Source organism: Sciurus carolinensis, chromosome 11 (genome assembly GCF_902686445.1).
Source record: "Sciurus carolinensis chromosome 11, mSciCar1.2, whole genome shotgun sequence".
Taxonomy (NCBI): domain Eukaryota; kingdom Metazoa; phylum Chordata; class Mammalia; order Rodentia; family Sciuridae; genus Sciurus; species Sciurus carolinensis.
The window spans coordinates 72,791,844-72,811,566 of NC_062223.1; the positions used below are offsets into that span (position 1 = coordinate 72,791,844).

At 36.4% G+C, this 19,723-nt stretch overlaps 2 protein-coding genes and 1 pseudogene across 2 annotated transcripts; all 3 read left to right on the top strand.

The window, feature by feature from the left end:
* The first annotated feature begins 6,871 nt into the window (after nucleotides 1-6,871).
* Nucleotides 6,872-7,822, top strand: LOC124959554 (olfactory receptor 52A1-like). Its single transcript, XM_047517965.1, has one exon. The coding sequence runs from the start codon at nucleotides 6,872-6,874 to the stop codon at nucleotides 7,820-7,822; it is 951 nt and encodes a 316-aa protein (XP_047373921.1).
* Nucleotides 7,823-10,834: 3,012 nt separating this feature from the next.
* Nucleotides 10,835-11,988, top strand: LOC124959555 (ribosomal protein L18-like; annotated as a pseudogene).
* A 5,445-nt stretch (nucleotides 11,989-17,433) lies between these two features.
* On the top strand, nucleotides 17,434-18,384 carry LOC124960324 (olfactory receptor 52A5-like). Its single transcript, XM_047519046.1, has one exon. It carries the CDS (start codon nucleotides 17,434-17,436, stop codon nucleotides 18,382-18,384), a length of 951 nt encoding a protein of 316 aa, XP_047375002.1.
* The last annotated feature ends 1,339 nt before the right edge of the window (nucleotides 18,385-19,723 follow it).

Below are 19,723 nucleotides of genomic sequence, written 5' to 3' on the forward strand. Positions count from 1 at the left end.
AGGGTACACAGAATGTTCAATTTCAAGAGTATACCTAAGGCAAACCCTGGACCTAGGTTGATGATGCTTCCATTTGGTGCATCTTTCCACTATACCATGTACCACTCTGCCATGGGGAAAACCTTGTGTGCTTTAAAGTGGGGGTTATATGAAAATTTTCTGTAGTTTGCTATGAACCTAATGCTACTCTCAAATAATATCTATTTATAGACGTATTTTTTAAAAAACTAGAAAATAAAAACTTAAGAAAACTAAATGTGTTATCCATAGGTTCTCATGAGTAGAAGGACAAAAGTCTTCTGTTCCCTGAAGTGAAGGCACAAAGAAAATTAAAATGAAGACTAAGACTTAAATGGCAAGAGTAGAGAAGAGCCACAGAAAGCTAAACTCCATGCATTTGCAAGTTGAATAGATATCTGGCATACAGAAGGGATACAGAGAAGACAATGTATTTACCTTCCCATATAAAAGCTTTCTTAGCTTTTGTTCCGTCTGTCATTGGGAAAACCTGGATTGTCTCAATATCCCATAGCCTACTATACTGACCACTGTATTAATCACATCATGCTAATCTGACTGAATTTAAAAGAATGGGTGGCATTTGTGCACATTAGTGAAATATGCTTTCCTACTGGGGAGGGAGATAAAACCTATAACAACTCAGGTGTTCATAAAACAATCATATCCTTTAGATAGAAAGTGCCCAGGACTGTGGAGAGCAGGGACTTGAACCATGATTTCTGATTGCCTCATGGCTGCAGTTGCACCGGGAAATTCTTGTGCAAAGGTACAGATAAAGATGGCCCAGTTGCTAAGGATAGGCTGGCCTGAGGAGGCTCCTTGCAAAAGAGCCAGTCAGAACCTTGAGTTCAGGCACCAACTGCCAGGGATAGAGAATTTTGAGCATAGCAAGATAACCCTCATGTCTTGCCAGTCCTGCATCCTTCACACTGCCTATTTTACTGAGACATTCCCATGAATAACCTTTTGATGAAACCTGTATAATAAACATGTTTTACTAGCTCTGGATGATCATCCTTCATTAGAGGGAGATGTCTCACCTGGCCTCAGCTTTTCCTCTCTATGTTTGTCTCTTTGACTTTTCTCAATCCCCCATCTGAATTAATGACCAGGACTGAGAGATGGGGCCAGGGCACAGGAATATTTTGGACAATTCTCTAATTAAAGAAAAAAAAATGAATGCAACTTTCACCCTCTACCACAAAGAAGAACGCCAAAACTCTTGCTTTTTGAGTTGATTAGAAAGCATATTTTATACTCAAAACACTTGTTAAGAAGCATAAAATGCTGAATATGATCCAGATAGCAAGGTTGTTCAAGCAGGTTCAGAGTGTGGTAAAAGCATCATCTTTGTCAAATAATATGATGTACTACATATTAGTGATTTGTAAAAGTGTCATGTGGCAGAAATGGCATGCCCCAGTTGTGAATCATAACTCAGAAATCAAGATTTCTGGGGCATGGACATATATTTACAATGGAACTTACACATATTCTTAAGAAGAGCTGTTATTATGTTACTTTTTTGGGGTACTAAAATAGATTCTCAACATGGAACAAAAATGAATAATATAGGAAGAATTACCCATCACTTTTTGACATGAGTCATAAACCATAAGCTATAAACTCCAGCACACAATGAAAGCAGCATATTAAAAATAGACCTCTAAACATGCCTGGTAGGCATAGTCAGACTGTACAAACAGTAGCCCTGATTCCTATGTCATCCTTCAAATATTATAACAACACCTTTCCATTAACTCACATTTATGGTCATATACAGAATCTTTTATGAGTAGGTGACAGAAAGAGAAAATTCTTAATATTGGTTCATGGAGTAGTTAGCTTGATTTGTGCATAGAAACTTAAAAATTCATGCTTGCTTTTTATTAGGAATGATCTTGGATATTGAAATATGATCAATGGCAGAATTTTTAGCATTGCATCTGGTCATCAATTTAGTGTGAAATTGAAGGATCACTGGTTGGAGTATGTAGTGGTTTATGGGAAGTGGCAAATATTAGGCCAGCTAGTCACAGACTTGGGAGGAGAAAAATTAGAAAATTAAGAAGTCATTTGATTCAATGGATATGAAAGGTTTATGGGAGAAAGAGCAAAGTGTAAAAACTTTCTTATTGCATATTATTGCCAACCAGAGGGCATTCTCTGAAAGAGAAGACAATATGGAAGAAGAGATAAACCACGAAAGAAAAACAGAATGAAAATTTGATATCCTCCAGAAACTGTTATTAAATACACTGGTGTTTGTTTAATACACCTATAAATGGTATAGCCATGATGGCAAAGAAGGAGACCACGAATGGTCCTTGCAATTCTACTTTGACTGATGACCCAGCTACATCTGTGAATGAATGTCAGCTTGACCCTGACCTGGTATAATTCCATAGTAAGATAAACAGGCCACTTAATGGTAATAACTGGATTATACTGGGCTGCCTCCAGTTGAATGGGTCATTGATTCATTCTGACAGTTATAGATAGAAATTTGGGATGTTTGCCTTTTCTGCTACAATGATGCATTCAATGACTGATGTGAGGTCATAAGACTTAGCACCCTTATCCCAAATTGGACAACTCTAAATTGCATCCAAGCTACAGAACACTCTGTAAAAATAGTTCAGAACAAGACTGCAAAACAACTCCTCTTGTAAGTTTTTTTCCATTTTTTTATCAATGACATTGATTCGAGCCTTGATTTTTAATTAATCTTCTCCACAAATCTCCCATCAAAGTTTGCTTCCCAGGCATCCCAGTCTATAAGGAGCACAATTAAACACAAAACAGAAATATCACAACAAAATGTAAAATTGTAAAGTGCAAATTAGTAAAACAAACATATACATTTAGAGATGAGTAGAAACATGAGGAGGGGGACAATTAGGAAAAAGGAAAGAATAAGGAGAGCAAATTCAGCTCAAATCAGTCTTTGGATAAATTGCAGGTCAAAGAGAAAAAGGAGACACATTTCTTGGTATTTAGATCTAAAAAGTAGGTATAAGATGGTATTTCATTAACATGTTTTATCTCTTAGCAAAATGAATCATTGAAGTAGAATTCATGATGTCATTGTAATCCTGTCAGGGACATAAGGTCCTGATGTTGAGTCATGCACTTCTATGTAATAAAACACTATGGAATAAATGGATATGTTTTGGATGTTCTACTTAAGAGATTAATAATAGACATTCAATTTATTAATCATTTTTACAATATTTTAAAATGAAATTTTCTCCTTTAAAAAGGAGAGAAATAGGTTTAACAGGTTTTACTCTGCTAAAGATTTAGGAAATCAGATGGGCTGTTTTCAGAATCAATACATACCCATGTATTCCAGGGAAACAGATTAAGAATAATGCTCCTTTAATAAATGAGTAGTAGATTAATGAAAAATTATTAAAACAGACTCTGATCCATGTGTGAAGGTGTTTACAAACTTTATATGTAAACTGAAATTAATTAGATAATTTGTGTCTACTCTGAAGCTAAATGAAGTGGTGAGTGACAGTTTTTGAAAGAATGTACTTATAACTGAAATTTGGATGGGACATACACAAAAGAAGGAAAAATGTGAGATGGAAATAATATTATAGGACTTAGGATAATGAAAGTAATACCTAAATTATTTTGAGCAGACAGAATCAATAGCAAATTTATGAAGTTTAGAGTGATAGGACTCAGGATAGAACTTTGAGGCATTCCAAAATTTAAATAAAATTAGTAGAACAGAAGAGGAAGGAGTCAAAGTAGTGGAAATTATTTGATGATGATTTATGAAACTGAAGATTAGTACAGATGTCTTGACTTCTTAGATCAATTCCAGTCAACCTAAAGCAATACCATTCTTTTCCTTTTCTTCACAGAAAGAGAACATTAGATGCCTTATGTCCTCATCCTTCACTCTTTGGATCCCTGAAATCCATTGTGAATATTGTCCATTTTTATTAAATTTGCAAGTGTCCCCACATTACATCAAGTACCTCTTAGTTAGCTACATATAGGAAAGTGTAGAAACTTAGTGAAAAATCTTCAGTGAGAAAGATAGATACCAAGTGCATAAAACTCTTAAATTTCTCAGAGGCTTTCACAACGAATGGCATATTAACTTATAGGACTCATAACTAAAGTCTGTGGCATTTGTGTGTTTGCATCCAAAGCACACGGCATGATTCCCTCACATACAGGATCCTATCACAACTGATTTTTGACAGAACAGAAGGGAGAAAAGCAGCAAAGATAAAGGGTGATAAGGAGGGATGAATAAAATATTAGTGACAAGTGCAATGACATGCTTAGACTTATATATGGTAGGATGTGGATATGTCTGCTATAGTTAAACATTTTGGTATTGGTATTTAATTTACTAAAAAAGGGTCTTAATAAAATAAAACATGAAAGAATGAGACTGTAGAACAACAGGTAAATGCATGATGAAGAGGTAAATCAATTTGAGCACACTTTTCTTTTAGAAAGAAAGAGAAAAACTTTGCTTTAATGAAGAAAGTATCACAAAAATTTATAAAGATAGAGTGGAACTGGAAAAGGAACATGTCAGCATTTAAGAGGACTTTCTATTTTTTATTTGTTGTTAAGTAAGGACAGCAGAAAAAGAACTCAATTTAAAGGAATAAATCTTTTGCATATCAATTTCTTTGCATTTATCCTATCAGGAATGGAATAAAAGAGGAGAAAGTGAGGAAATTTCTACAAATGTAGAATAACTTCAGGTATATTACCTGTGCATGAACCCTAAAGGACTAATTTAAAATTCACTAGCTCCCTCAAGGCTTCAACTAGGGATGAGGAAATCCCTCATGCCATGTTTATAACCTTGCCATCTTCTCCACACACTTGATAGAGAACATTAGAATCAGTGACCAAGAGCTTTCTTCTACAATTCAGCCTCAAGAAATTTATACTGTGTCTCAGAAGGTTACAGAACTTGCTATGAGTTTCGTTGGAGGATGGACACACAGACATGGTCTCAGACAGATGTAGAGAGAAGGAAATGTGTCCATTTGCAGAGACAAAAGAAAAATGTGAGAAACAATCCCAGGGATGTCCACAGGTTCATACTGGCAGATAACCCTGGCATCGAATGGATTAGGGTTCATGAGATTAACTGTGTTCTGTTACACAGAGCACACAACACAAAACTCAAGGGAATGAGACTGGAATCCACGGAGGAGAAAAAATGATGAGTGAGGACTGACAGTGATATGAAGAGTTGACAATTCTCTACAGGTACCTGGTAAGAGTTCAGCCATCTCACAACAAGTAGGGAGTAAACCTTCCTATCCGTAAGATAACCCCACAATTATTTTTTACCAGTGTTTCCTATTACAATAGCTCCGTTTAACTCACTAGGTACTTACATGCTCCCCTGCTCACCACCCAACTATCTACCTGTCAGGTAATGCTCACACATTGTCTCTTTATTTTTCAATAAGTCAGACACTGTGCTTACTCCAGGAGGATTGCTTTTCCAACTGATCATCTTTGGAAAAGAAAAAAGTTACTCCTATTAGAAAAAGTAACTTATAGATGTCATAGATTTGAGATTTGCAAACCTGTGGAAATCACAATATTGAGTTAAGTGACTAATGTCTCTGAAATACATGTCCCCTGATGAACTCATTCTTTCACCAGAGGTTCAGCAGCATTGACCACATCTGCTTTTTGAATATCTGGCATATTATTCATATTGAATATAAGAATAAGTGATTCATGAGTCTGCTGGCATAATGCAATGTTTTGGAAAGTCTTGGGGAAAAAGAAGAAAGAACCTAATTCTATTTTCATAAAATCATAAATACTTATTCAACATAAATTTAAGAATTTCTTCATTCAAAATATGTAACTTTTAATGTGCTATTTTCAAGATTTTTTTTTTCTCCAGACAGGGTCTTGTTCAGTTTCCAAGATTGGCTTTCAATACGCAATCCTCCTGTCTCAGCTCCCAAACTTGCTGAGATTACAGGCATGTGCCACCATGTCGCAATGAGAACTTACATATAAGATGTCACAGAACAAGTTTTGAGAAAATTCAGTCTTCAGAGAAGATAAGTCCTTAAATTTTCTTCAGTTATTCTATAGTCCCCTTCTGAAACATTTGTTATCACAAAGTCCTTTGTGTTCTTTCCTTGTCTAGTACATTATTGATTCCTTTTATGAAATCTAATTTTAATCCTTTATTTTCTATTACTTTGTTTATACCTGAGATTGTGAAATGATATACACCCTCCAGATGATGTAAACACATATAGATATATAAATGTATTATGCTTTTGAATTTTAACTATTTCTATCTGTAGCCTGTTCCACAGAATATTTTTATATTAATGTTCTGGTAAGAGTCTAAGCATTTGCTAGACCAAAAAGACTATTCTTCACTTAAAGTCAATTGGAAATATAGTACTAGGCAAGTAGATGAAATGTGGGATATGTAGAGACTCCCTAAACTCTGATTAAAAGCAAATATCCAATGAAAATATTTTCTGTGTGTGTCCACAGGTATGGCAAGGAAATATCAGACTGGTCAATAGTTTAATCCTGTACCCAGGTGATTTTGCTGGTTCTAATGCAAAGGACCTGCCATGCATGTACCACCTTATTCAGGCACAGTACACGTGGATACCCTTTCTAAAAACAGTGGTATGTTTTTATGGAGCTTTATTTTCTATTCTATGATAGGAATGAGGTGGATGATATGATCTTGGAGTTCTATTAAAATCAGAGAAATTCTATATAATGACTTTGGATGAAAACAGAAAGTAAAGTGCAATACCACTGAGAAAATTCTTTTGTTCACATCACGAAGTTCAAGAACACAATGTTCCTTTCCAATGTGACAGTCTTCATGCCTCCTATCTTGACATTAATTGGGATCCCAGGCCTAGAGTCTGTGCAGTGCTGGATTGGAATCCCATTCTGTGCCATGTATATCATGGCTGTGATTGGAAATTCTTTGCTTCTGTTTATTATCAAATCAGAGCCCAGCCTCCATGAGCCCATGTATATTTTAATAGGCATGCTAGGAGTCACAGATACTGTCCTGGCTAGCAGCATTGTGCCCAAGATGCTTGGAATCTTCTGGTTTCATGCACCAGATATTTATTTTGACTCTTGCTTGTTTCAAATGTGGCTCATTCATACATTCCAGTGTATAGAGTCAGGCATCCTGCTAGCCATGGCTCTGGACCGGTATGTGGCCATCTGTTATCCACTAAGGCATGCCACCATCTTTACCCTCAAGCTGGTTGTTCAACTAGGAACTGTTGTAATACTTAGGGCCGCCATTCTTTCAGTCCCATGCATTGTTCTGATAAAGTATCGACTTCAATTTTATCACACCACAATCATCTCCCACACCTACTGTGAACATATGGCCGTCGTGAAACTAGCTGCAGAAAATATTAAGGTCAACAAAATCTATGGTTTGTTTGTGGCATTTACTGTTATAAGGTTTGACCTCACATTCATCACTTTTTCCTACAGCCAGATATTTGTCACAGTTTTTCACTTGCCCCAGAAGGAGGCCAGACTTAAGGCCTTCAATACGTGCATAGCTCACATCTTTGTCTTTCTCCAGTTTTACCTCCTGGCCTTCTTTTCCTTCTTCACACATAGGTTTGGTTCTCACATCCCCCCTTATATCCATATTCTCTTTTCTAGCATGTACTTGCTGGTCCCTCCATTTCTAAACCCACTGGTCTATGGTGTAAAGACCAAGCAGATCCGTACTAATGTGGTAAAACTGTGCTGCTCATCAAATCCCGATTGATTAATACCTGCCTCCTTTACTTTTTGTTTAATAGTAATTGTCTCTCAAAGAAACAACAAAAATACCATGTTATTTGAGATACCTGAGTCTCCCAGTTAATTGGTTTATAAACAGATTGCAGTCAATGAGGTTTGTAGATCCTACTGAAGGAATGAGATTGAGACATGTAAAAAGAACAAAATAAGAAAGATATCCCATTTAAAATATTTTTCAAAAAGTTTTAGTCAATGCTTGTGTTCTGCTTCTTTGAATTTTTCTCTGTAATGATTTATGAATTATGTATCTGTCACAAATTTAAATGCACCCAAGGCTCACTGCTTTGGAGTAGGCAGGCACTCATTAAAAACAAGTTATTTACTCTTTTTATATTTAATGTACAAATAATTTGTTAAAGTAAAGGAAGTATATTTCGACTGTTGCCTTTTTCAAAAAATAAACTTCATAGATCTCATGAGATAAAGTATAAAGTTTAAATATTTTCCCAGGGTCATTGGGACATTGTAGGCACAAAGTCAAGGAGTACCTTGTGTTCCATCACCCACCCCCATTTCTCTCTCTCTCTAGATATATGTATATGTATATGCATATGTGTATACACACACACACATATACATATAAAATATACATAAACACTCATATACATATACATGTATATATATTATTTGGGGCATACTGCGGATTGAACACAGGGAACTCTACCATAAAGCTACATCCCCAACCTTTTTTATTTTAATTTTGTGACAGGGTCTTCCTAATTAGGGCCTCACTAAGTCCCTGAAGCCAGCCTCAAACTTGTGGTTCTCTGACCTCAGACTCATGAGTCCCTGAGATTTCAGGCATGTGCCACTTCACCTGGATACACATCAATATTTTTCAACTCCTTCTACTATTTACTTATTAATTACACTCTCAATTATTATAAAAGCAATATTATAAATAATGCACAAGAGACTAGTTATACAGTAGTAAATTTGACATATGGCTAAAGTTTCCTGAGTTTGTAAATGTCTATTTTTGGGAAAATGAAGGAAAAGAAGATAGAAAGCGATCAAAGGAGGGAAAGATAAAGAGAGAAGAAAGAGTTGTGGTTTTTAGTTAGTAGTGTGATTTTTTAATCAATGATAAATGAATGGCCAAGAAAAGAAAGGCATAACAAATCAGGTCGATAATAGAGATTTCAAATAGAGACTGTAGTTTAAGTTAACTACACATATTTTGCAGATATTTAGATTGCAGGATATAATGTGGGGAGACTGGAAAAAATGAATACCAAAAAAATGGCCAATAATGTTGTGTGAAGTTGTTGGTCCTTTATCAGATAGAATGTGTCAGCAGAGGGCTTATCTCTACAACACTCATTAATGTATGTGTCTACTGGGACTGTGACAGCATACCCTCTCAGCAGATGTAAAATAGTATGCTTTTAAATTAATCAGGGATATTTAATTAATGAACAGATGGGGAGTTTTTTCTAAACTAATGGTCTGAAACTTAGAACTAGTTGATTATTTCTACAAACCTAAGTCAAGGATTGTTTTTGAAAAGATCATGTAAAATACTCACATGTGTGCCGACATCCATAAATTGATTAACCAGATTAAAATCACTGCATATGTAAGAAATACAGGCCTGAATGTCACAGAATTGGTAGATAACCTGGGTGATCTTATGCACCTGACTATTTTATCAGATATGTATGGCTGCTAAAGATTATATTGCAAACTGTGGGAGCTATCTTTGGAGAATCTTTGAGACTAAATATCAAAGTTTATTAGAGCTCTTTGGATTGAATTTTTTAAAAGGGGCAGATTTTTTTTTTTAGATATCAAAATGCCCTTAAAAATAAAACTACTACAGCCTTAGGATTAAAGTTGTCATTAGGATTCAGAAAAATTTTAAATAAAAGGTCAAGTTAAAAGTAACTTAGGTTTGTAGGCATAGAGTCAAATTTAAGAATATTATGTCAATATATTGACATTTTTTATTGTTGGTTTTCATGTGAGGGAGCCATTATGCATTGACCCTTCTGATGTTTCTGCTGTCATTCATCTAAACTGTTTAGTTTTGAAAGGTTACCTTGAAATTTTAGTGCATCTCCACCATCTTTAATTTTAGATAATATTCTAAAACATACAAAATGTATCCAAAGTAGAAATTTTTAAAACTTGTGCTTTCTTCTGCAGAGGAGGAAAGGGACATCAGGAAGATAATTCTGTTTAAGGAGAAGTTCTGTATCAAGAAGGAATAGTGAATATAATATGTCACAATATAAGCGTAAGATCCACACATTTTGCTGACATTACACAGTTACAAAAGAGAGTATAAATAAAAAGAACTAATGAAACATAAAAATATATAATTCTAAGTAAACAAATACTAAGCATTTGTTATGTTTGCTTTTCACATTGATATTGACTAGAAATATGCAAATTACTTGGTGGTTATTATGCTCTTGGAGAAATGAGACATGTTGACGATAATTAAAAATAATTGCCATACTATTGGAGAATTGCTTTTATAAAAATGTTTGGAACTAAAATGAACTTATGGATTCGGATTTGTCATTGAAGCTGCATGGATTCATTATTTTTAATAGATATGCAAACATAAATCTAGTTCTATAGTTGCATGTATGTGTGTATTTCTGAGTGTGTTTCCTACCTGTGTCCACTGACATAAACAACAAGTACTGACCAAGCAATGGTGATGAGCAACATTCCTTTCAGAATCTTGAATTAGCAGTGTTTCTTTGCTAAGAGATAGAGCCACTGGAAAAAGAACTGCTTCTGTGGTTTGGGCTAAAAAAATACAAAGTAATTTGGAAATCAAATGCTTTGCCAGAAAGGAGGCACTCAAAGTATCATTTGGATGTAGTGAAAATGTTAGGTGACAGACAGATTTCATCACAAGAATCTGTTTTTTTCCATGTTTACATTTTGTATATTTGTTTTTTGTAAGTCTTTAAAAAATATTTTTCAGGTCATTTTTCTTAAAAAAAAAAAAAAAAAGATCATGGTGAGTGAGCCTTGTGACATCCAAGGCCTGCCTATCTGCCACCATCCTCGGCGGTCTTGGGGTAGCGGCTTGTTGGAGGGACACAGGGGTGCCGTGGAGTCGCCAAAGGAGGTGACTTTTGAGGCAGGAGGGCTATTCCAGGGTCCGGGAGACCAGGGGTGGGTCAGAGTCCCACAGTCCTGTTTTACTGCCACCATTGCAGAGATGATCAAATTGAGGTGCAGAGCGGTAGATAGCCCCCCACCCCCAAGCCAGGGAATGGTGGCACCAGGAATCCGGCTTAGGAGCTGTGCTGTACCCACGTTTAGCCATTTGCCTTTGCTGCCCTTTCCTGAACCTGTCAGTTTTGTTCTGTAGCAGTCGAGAATCAGATGCCTGGATATGTGGTCCATCTGGGCCTCGATTTGAGTCTCAGCCCCCTACCCACCTTGCGCTGGTACTTTCCGGCCTGTGCCCCAGTGTCCTTTCATTTTTCTTTGGAAACATGCTGTTATCTGGAAGGTTAGCAAGTTGGGAAGAAGTAATTCAGAGGTGGTGCACATCACGGGGTGTTGCACGGAGGAGTCGACATTTGCCACAACAAAGACCGAAAGGTTCGAGGAAAGGAGCCCAAGAACCAGGACATCTATCTAAGGCTGTTGGTCAAGTTGTACAGGTTTTTGGCTAGATGGACCAATTCCACCTTCAAACAAGTTGCACTGAAGATGTTGTTCATGAGTCACACCAATAGGCCACCTCTCTCCCTCTCCCGGATGATCTGGAAGATGAAGCTTCCTGACTGAGAAAACAAAACAGCTGTGGTCGTGGGGACCATAACTGATGATGTGCGTGTTCAGGAGCTGCCCAAACTGACGGTCTGTGCACTGCCTGTGAGCAACCAAGTTTGCAGCTGCATCCTCAAGGCTGGGGGCAAGATCCTCACCTTTGACCAGCTGGCCCTGGACTCCCCCAAGGTCTGTGGTACAGTCCTGCTCTCTGGTCCTTGCAAGGGCCAAGAGGTGTACCCGCACTTGGGCATGGATCCTGGGACCCCACACAGCCACACCAAACCCTATGTCCAGTCCAAGGGCTGGAAATTTGAGCACCAGAGGCCGGTAGGCCAGCCGTGTCTAGAAAATCTAACCCCAGATCTTACTGGATCTTACAGTTAATAAAGAGAGTTTGGATTCTGAAAAAATAAAAAAGTGATGCTCTGTACAAGTAAAACGAACTTTAGAAAAATGTACCATTTCAAAATAGTTACAAGAAAATCACAGTTTAGAGTCCACATCTACATGTCCTATTCATATGTGCCCCCAAGGGAGAAAAAGCTACAGCATGTTAAACACACAACTGCTACACGGTAGTTGGAAAAACTTGGATTTTTGAGGCAAATCAACATTAGTTACCCAGACTTTGTTTAGCTCAACAAGAATTTCACAAAATAAAATAAAAGTCAGACTTTTTCATCCCAAATGAAATAAAAATATGAATTAGCTGCATAGTTGACCCCATTCCACCACCTCACCCAGGCCCCGGGAGTCTCTGACTTTAAAAACAATTATGCCATAGTCTGACTGGAGGTCACAATGTGACCATGGGAAACAGACACCAAATGTCACCTCCCACTGCTGTCACTTGTCACTAGATTCAACTTTGGAGACAAAAGGCCGTTGCTCTTGGGAGAACGTATCAGTGGCCCAAATCCCCCAAACCAGCTGGTCACCAATCTTCAGCCACTTCATGGACAGTAAATCCCACATTGGGTGCTTTTATATGTGCAACTGTCAAATACTGAGCAGGAACCTCAACTCATCTCCATGGTTCCCAGGGACTCTCCAAATTTGAGTTCATTGTTCCTGGGAGGGCTTGAGGCAGAAGCTCAGAAGCACCTTCCTCTTGTCTCAGACCCATCCCCAGTCTATCCTTTCTAGTTACATATTAGTCTTCTTTTAATTTTTTTTTTTTGTTGTTCTAATTAATTGTACATGACACTGGAATGCATTTATACATTAGTCTTTCCTTTCCAATGATTATACTATAAATACCTTGGCCACTCTCAGTGGCCCCATCCCCAGTTTTGTTCAGGCTGTAGAGAAGCACCACAACCTTCCCATGACCTTCCCATTTGGAATTCCAGACTTGTAAGAAACAAGGTTTGAAGAGGGGATGTTCATGCTTCTTCAGTTTCCCAGAAGGCCTCAGCTCTGTAACGAAAGGATCCATTATCTTCTGTGAGATGGTTCCTCTAAATTAAATTTAGGAAATTTGCAGCTCCAAAATGAATAATAATGGTAATTGATTTTAGTCCATCATACAATGTCAGATTTTGTAAAGCCACTGAGATGAGCAAAGTAATGCATAATAATTAAATGGCTGAAGAGCAAGTTCTTTTTTATTATGCAATGAAAACCAATATAAAGTATGACGAATTCATAAATTCATCAGTAGAATAAAAAGTTTTAGGAGGAGCAGCTATTTAAATAGTTTCGAAGTATCTATCCACAGATTTCTATGAATTACAACAAGAAAAATAGTGACATAGCAACAAAGTACAGAGATGGCATCCATTAACCTAGTGATTGAAGCCAACATCATTAATTTTACAACATGTAAACATCACATGATTAATGATATAGTGAACAAAGAAACAATATATTATTCTCTGGTATCCAATTAAGAAATAATATAACCTTGGTCATAATCTTGAAGAAACAGAAGGGAAATTCAAATGATGGACATTTTGTATAATAAATGATATATTATTAAAATATTTCACCACCAATAAAGAAAACTAGTTAAGCATTTTGGTACTCATCTGTAAATCCAGACTCATGAGTCTAAGACAGGAGGATTTTAAGTTTGAGACCAGCCTGGGCAACTTAGTGAGATCCTGTCTCAAAATAAAAAGAACTGGGCATGTGGCTCAGTGGTAAAGTCCTCCTAGTTTAATCTCCAGGACCAAAATAAATAAATAAATGAAAACAGATGAATAATCAGAAGGTCTAGTCTAAATGGCTTTAAATGCAAAAGAGAAGGTCTATTAAATCAGGCATTTGCAATGACACGAGACAAAAGCTGTGTCTGTTCTATGTCACCATTGTGTCTCTCAAACATGTGCATGCAATCCAGTCTTGGTAGCCCATTTCCTGTGCTACCCAAAGAACTGGAATCCTCTGTCTCCTTTTCCTCAAGCTAAAGGTTTAAATTCCTTTAAGTTTTTCCTAATTAACACATATACACTGTATAAATTTATGGTGTAGACTGTGATATTTTAATCAACATATACAGCGTGTAATGGCTACATTGAGATATTTAGCCTGTGTATTTCCTCACCTGTTGATTGGTAATGAGACTTAAAATGTAATCTTAGCATTTTTAAAGTGTACAATATATTGTTATTAGCTGGACTCACCATGATATACCATACACCTCTATTATTGTGCCTAACTGAAATTTTCTTTGGATCTACATCTCAATCCCCCTACCTACCCAGCCTCTGGTAACCATCATTTACCTCTTTGATTCTCTGAGTTCAACTCTTAAACTCCCTTTTCTAAGGTACATATTCTTCTTTCAACTAAGCAAATAAGAGACTGCAGTATTATGTCTGAAATTAAATAATTGACAATAAAATTATTGAAGATACATTTATTTAGGTCAAAATTATAAACATAGCAAGAGCAACTTGGTGAGACCATGATGGATACAGGAAAGAATTATGTCACCCAAATTCAACTAAAAGAATTTTGGAACCTCGAAGGATTTGGGGGTCATGTGGTGCACTTTCTAAAGTTGGCCCCTTTCATGAACCTATGAAGAAAATCACTGTTAATCACACTGGAATTAGATTTATAAATATTCCTTTTGTTTCTCAGTCAACGAGTGTCTACACAGATTAATCTGAGGATGTGAAGCTGTTTCTATTTCCCTTTACAGCTCATTATTTTTGTAGTAAGTGTCATGGTTTATTTTGTGTCATCATTGAATGCTGTCTCTTCTTAAAAAGTTTTAAAAGGACGCTTATTTTAGTTTCAAGTTTCAAATAGATATATGAGTTTGGTGGAAAAAACAAAAACAAAAACAAAGGGACATAGAACTCCTATGAGACAAGGAATCTTCTAAGTTCTGAACCATGTTATACTTATGTTATACTTTCCCTTTCTCCCTTGCCTTAGAGAGAACTTAAGGATCACAAGGGATTAGAGAAACCCAATCCCACAGGGGCAGACTATGGTATAAGAAAACTTGCAACAGTGTCTGCTCTGTGGGTTCTGCTTATATTTCAGTGGATAGTTCCTTGTAAGTCTATGGCTTGAAATTCTGCAATGTGAGTGGGGAAATGGAAGATTTGTTTTCCAAAAGAAGGTATACCCCAGGTCAATTATAAGTCATGTGGCAATGTTAAATTTTTCAAATTAACGTTCTGATAAAAAGCAAAAGTATAATTTTTAGATGAAATTTTTTTTTGGGTTACTATCTGAGGATCCTCTGTGGTTTATATGGTCATATATCAGATAGGAAGTACATAATGGACATGATTAACACCACTTGTACTGTATGTACCTTGTATATTAAGGAAGTAATACAGGAACAGTTTCTGAACAGGCACACACCACCTAAAAACTTTAGTGTATTTTATACAACTCAAATTGATTCAGTTATACTCTGTTGAATATTTCCTGATCCTTTTAACTGAATTGTAACTATAAACTCTCAGAGGATATAAATTGGTCATTTTGTTCTTGCTCAGTAAACATGCTATTGAATATAGACATAAGGAAAATTACCTTTAATGATTCTTAGTTCTTTTTATTAATAGTATAGAATAATGATGCCAATATCATAAGCTAAGAAAGTAATCTAAAACCTTCAATGATCTTAAGGGAGTAAATGACGATTAATACATATTTTATAAATAAATGATACTTTTAAAATTCTAGATATATAGTACAATGTAGTTGCTTCCTAAATATAGTATAAATAAATTTATGTTTCTTCCTCAAATGCTTTAAACAATACTAAGAATATAAGGAATACTTAATAAATGTATCTGAATAAAATCATTAGGAAATAAAATTCTAATTTGCGTGTGATGATATTACCTTGTGATGAAGGAAGACCTGGTTAAACATATCAGAATTCCTCAATGAAAAGACTCAGAAAGGAAACTTTGATCATCATTTAATAAGGTTAAAGAAAGGGAAGCAGCAAATGCTCCGCTGTTGACCTGCTGTGCATCACAGTTGCCCTTTGGTTTTGGAGAGACATTCTAAGTTTATCAGGAGCAAATGGAAAAAGCAATAACAAACACCCCTGCCAAACGATGGATATGATGTGTTTTCAGGCCATCCTCACAATCTCTATCACTTTTATACTTTACTTAAATGGTTTCAGAAAATGACTTTTGCCATTACTAAAAGAAAACAAATGCATTGTGTGACATTTAACATTTTTACATATTCTGAGATATACTTTTTGAAAGAGAGGGAAATACAGATTGCAAACAAACATCAGGCAGGAAAATATCCTAAACTTTGGAAGATGTCAAACCAAGTCCCCTACACTGAAGCAAATCCCTTAGTAACAAGAATGGAGGCTCTGAATGTCTGTAGTGTCATGGGGTGGGAGTGGCCAGTGACCTGCAGAGACATAACAGGATGAAGAGAGGGACCTATGGAAAACAATGTGGAGAAGAAAATTTTCACTTCTATGAAAATTGTAGTTTGGGTGGATAGAAAATTTATTAGGCTGTAAAGAAAACAAAGACTTTTTAGATTATTCCATGCTTTTTCAAATGGTTAAGGAGAAATAACTGTTTGTTCTTAGAAAGGCAAACTTATTGCGGAGGGAGAGGGAGAAGCAGAGAACATGGGTGGGCATTGCTGTTAAATACATGTCCATGGCAGGACATGGAAGGTGAGAAGAAGCTCTGAGAGAAAGCTTGGACTAAAACATATTTTATCAGAGGACAAATAGAAGAAGTTGTAAAATAAATGCTTGGGTTTGGGAACATCGGAAACTTGAGAAATGAGTTTGAATGTATTCTGAGGAATTTATGACAAAAGAGACCATAAATCGACTAACCTGAGAAATCCAGCCGAAGAGCTGCAAATGTGCCTGCATAATGCGTCTTCTGAGTTTGAGATAACTGCTCAGTCACCTCTGGATTCTTTTTGTCAGGTGCAGGTAGAAACTATTTCTTGAAAAAACTTTATAAGTAAATAATTTTTGTACCTATTACAATTTGCATGTCACACACACACACACACACACAAAATACATGATTAGTAGCAAATACAGAGAAAGGGAATCCTCTTGGTTCAGTAGTCATGGAACAGAAAGTAGCCATCTAGAAAATTTAATTTTGTTCATTCAGTGTGATCATTGTATGCAGAAACATGGAACCTGATGGTTGTTTTCTCAATGACTTTGAAAAGAAAGAGAAAAAAATTAAAGAGGAGTGTTGTGATGAAAGAGTTAAGAACATATTCCTAAGCTAACTATAGTATATTTTTTAAAGTAAATTAAGTTCTTCTTATTTTTCATTCCTCAGTCCTGACATGGATTAGAAGATGAAACAGCAGCACCACCGTGGCTCTTCTGACCAAGTCACCATGCTCACTTTCAACGGCTCATTCTTCCTGCCTTCTGTTTTTACACTAATTGGGATTCCTGGCCTGGAGTCCGTGCAGTGCTGGATCGGGATTCCATTCTGTGCCATGTACATCGTTGCTATGACTGGAAATTCCCTCATTTTGTTTATAATCAAAAATGAAAACAGCCTCCACATACCCATGTACATTTTTTTGGCCATGTTGGCAGCCACAGACATGGCACTTAGCACCTGTATTCTTCCCAAAATGTTATGCATCTTCTGGTTTCATTGGCCAGAGATCTCTTTTGATGCCTGCCTGCTGCAAATGTGGCTTATCCACTCATTCCAGGCAACTGAATCAGGCATCCTGCTGGCAATGGCCTTGGATCGCTTTGTGGCCATCTGTAACCCCTTGAGACATGCTACTGTCTTCTCCCGACAACTCTTGACTCATCTTGGTGTTGGGGCAACACTAAGGGCTGCCATTCTTGTATTACCATCCCTGCTGCTTATCAAATGCCGCCTTAAACTCTACAGAACTACAGTTATTTCCCATGCTTATTGTGAGCACATGGCCATTGTGAAGCTGGCAGCTGAAGACATCAGAGTCAACAAGATCTATGGCCTATTTGTTGCCTTCGCCATCCTAGGATTTGACATCATCTTTATTACCATGTCCTATGTTCAAATCTTTGTCACTGTCTTCCAGCTGCCCCAGAAGGAGGCCCGAGTCAAGGCCTTCAATACCTGCACAGCTCACATCTGTGTCTTCCTACCATTCTACCTCCTGGCCTTCTTCTCCTTCTTTACTCACAGGTTTGGTTCTCACATCCCACCATATGTTCATATCCTCCTGTCAAATCTTTACCTGTTAGTCCCACCTTTTCTCAACCCTATTGTCTATGGAGTTAAGACCAAAGAAATCCGCAGGCATATCTGGAACATATTTTTCTCCTCTCAAAATTCTTGATTGTTACTTACTTACTCCCTGTATAGAAATTTTAGGAAGGTTTTAAATAACAATTTCACTGAAGTAAAAATTTATGTCTTCCTCAAATAGGTACATCAGGAAAAAAAAAAAAAAAACCTTTATAGCTCAGATGCTCATAATTTAAGGAGATATTCAATCGATTATCTAATACATAAGGAATATGATCTCTCTGTGTTGAGATTTCAGTTTATTCAAGTTATTCTTCTGTGTTTATCCTGTCCATTTAAATTCTAAACTTCCTAGCTGGCACCACTTATTTTCTATGTAGAAAATAAGATTTCAGAAAGCGGTGCTTGATTCTAAATAATTTTAAAGGACACATGCACTTTCTTAAACTGCTAACCCAAAACACAACTGTAATTCTGACTATATTCTATTTCCTAGTATTTGCTTTTTTTTTTAACATTTGTAAAATGTGTTATTTTTAGTTATACATGACAGTAGAGTATATTTTGACATATTTATAGAATCATGGAGTATATGTCATTCTAATTAGGATCCCAGTCTTGTGGTGTAAATGTTGTGGAGATTCACTGTGGCATATTCATATATGTATATAGGAAAGTTATGTCACATTAACTCCACTGTCTTTCCTATTTTTGAATCTATGTTTTAATAAATTTGAAATCAATTATATTTATGGTATCACAATTCACAGTATCCAAGTTGTGGAACCAGCCCAGGTACCCATCAACAGATGAATGGATAAAGAAAATGCAGTATGTATACACAACATGCCTTATACAGTCATAAAAAACATGAAATTATGGCATTTGATGGTGAATGGGTGGAACTGGAGAACATCATGCTAAGTGAAATAATCCAGACTCCGGAAGTCAAGGGCTGAATGTTTTCACTTATATGTGAATGCTACATTGAAGAAGTAGGGTGGGAATCACTGAAAGTATCAGTGGAACAGAGGAAGAAGGTTAAGGGTAAGGCAGGAGGGAAAAGAGAAAGGAGGAATGGTGGAATAAAACTGACCAAATTAGACTATGTACATATATGAATTACCACAGTAAACTTTACCATTATGTATCTGTGTGTGTGTGTGTGTGTGTATCCAGCAGTAATTTAAATAAACATAAATAAAGGAAGACTAAAGAGGAAGAGAGGGAGGGAAGATGAGAGGGAAAGAGGAAATACTGGGGACTGAAGTGGAGCAAATTATATTCTATGCATGTATGGTTATGTCAAATGAATTGCAGTAGTATGCATAACTATAATGCACTAATAGACACATTTTAAAAAATAAAAAGAATCATGTTAGTTGATAGGCAGACAAGATGAAAAATGTTAAATGAGATAATAAATGCTA

Bases quoted from the DNA above. Each gene is read 5' to 3' on its own strand.
- LOC124960324 (XM_047519046.1), top strand. From the start codon at position 17,434: ATGCTCACTTTCAACGGCTCATTCTTCCTGCCTTCTGTTTTTACACTA.
- LOC124959554 (XM_047517965.1), top strand. From the start codon at position 6,872: ATGTTCCTTTCCAATGTGACAGTCTTCATGCCTCCTATCTTGACATTA.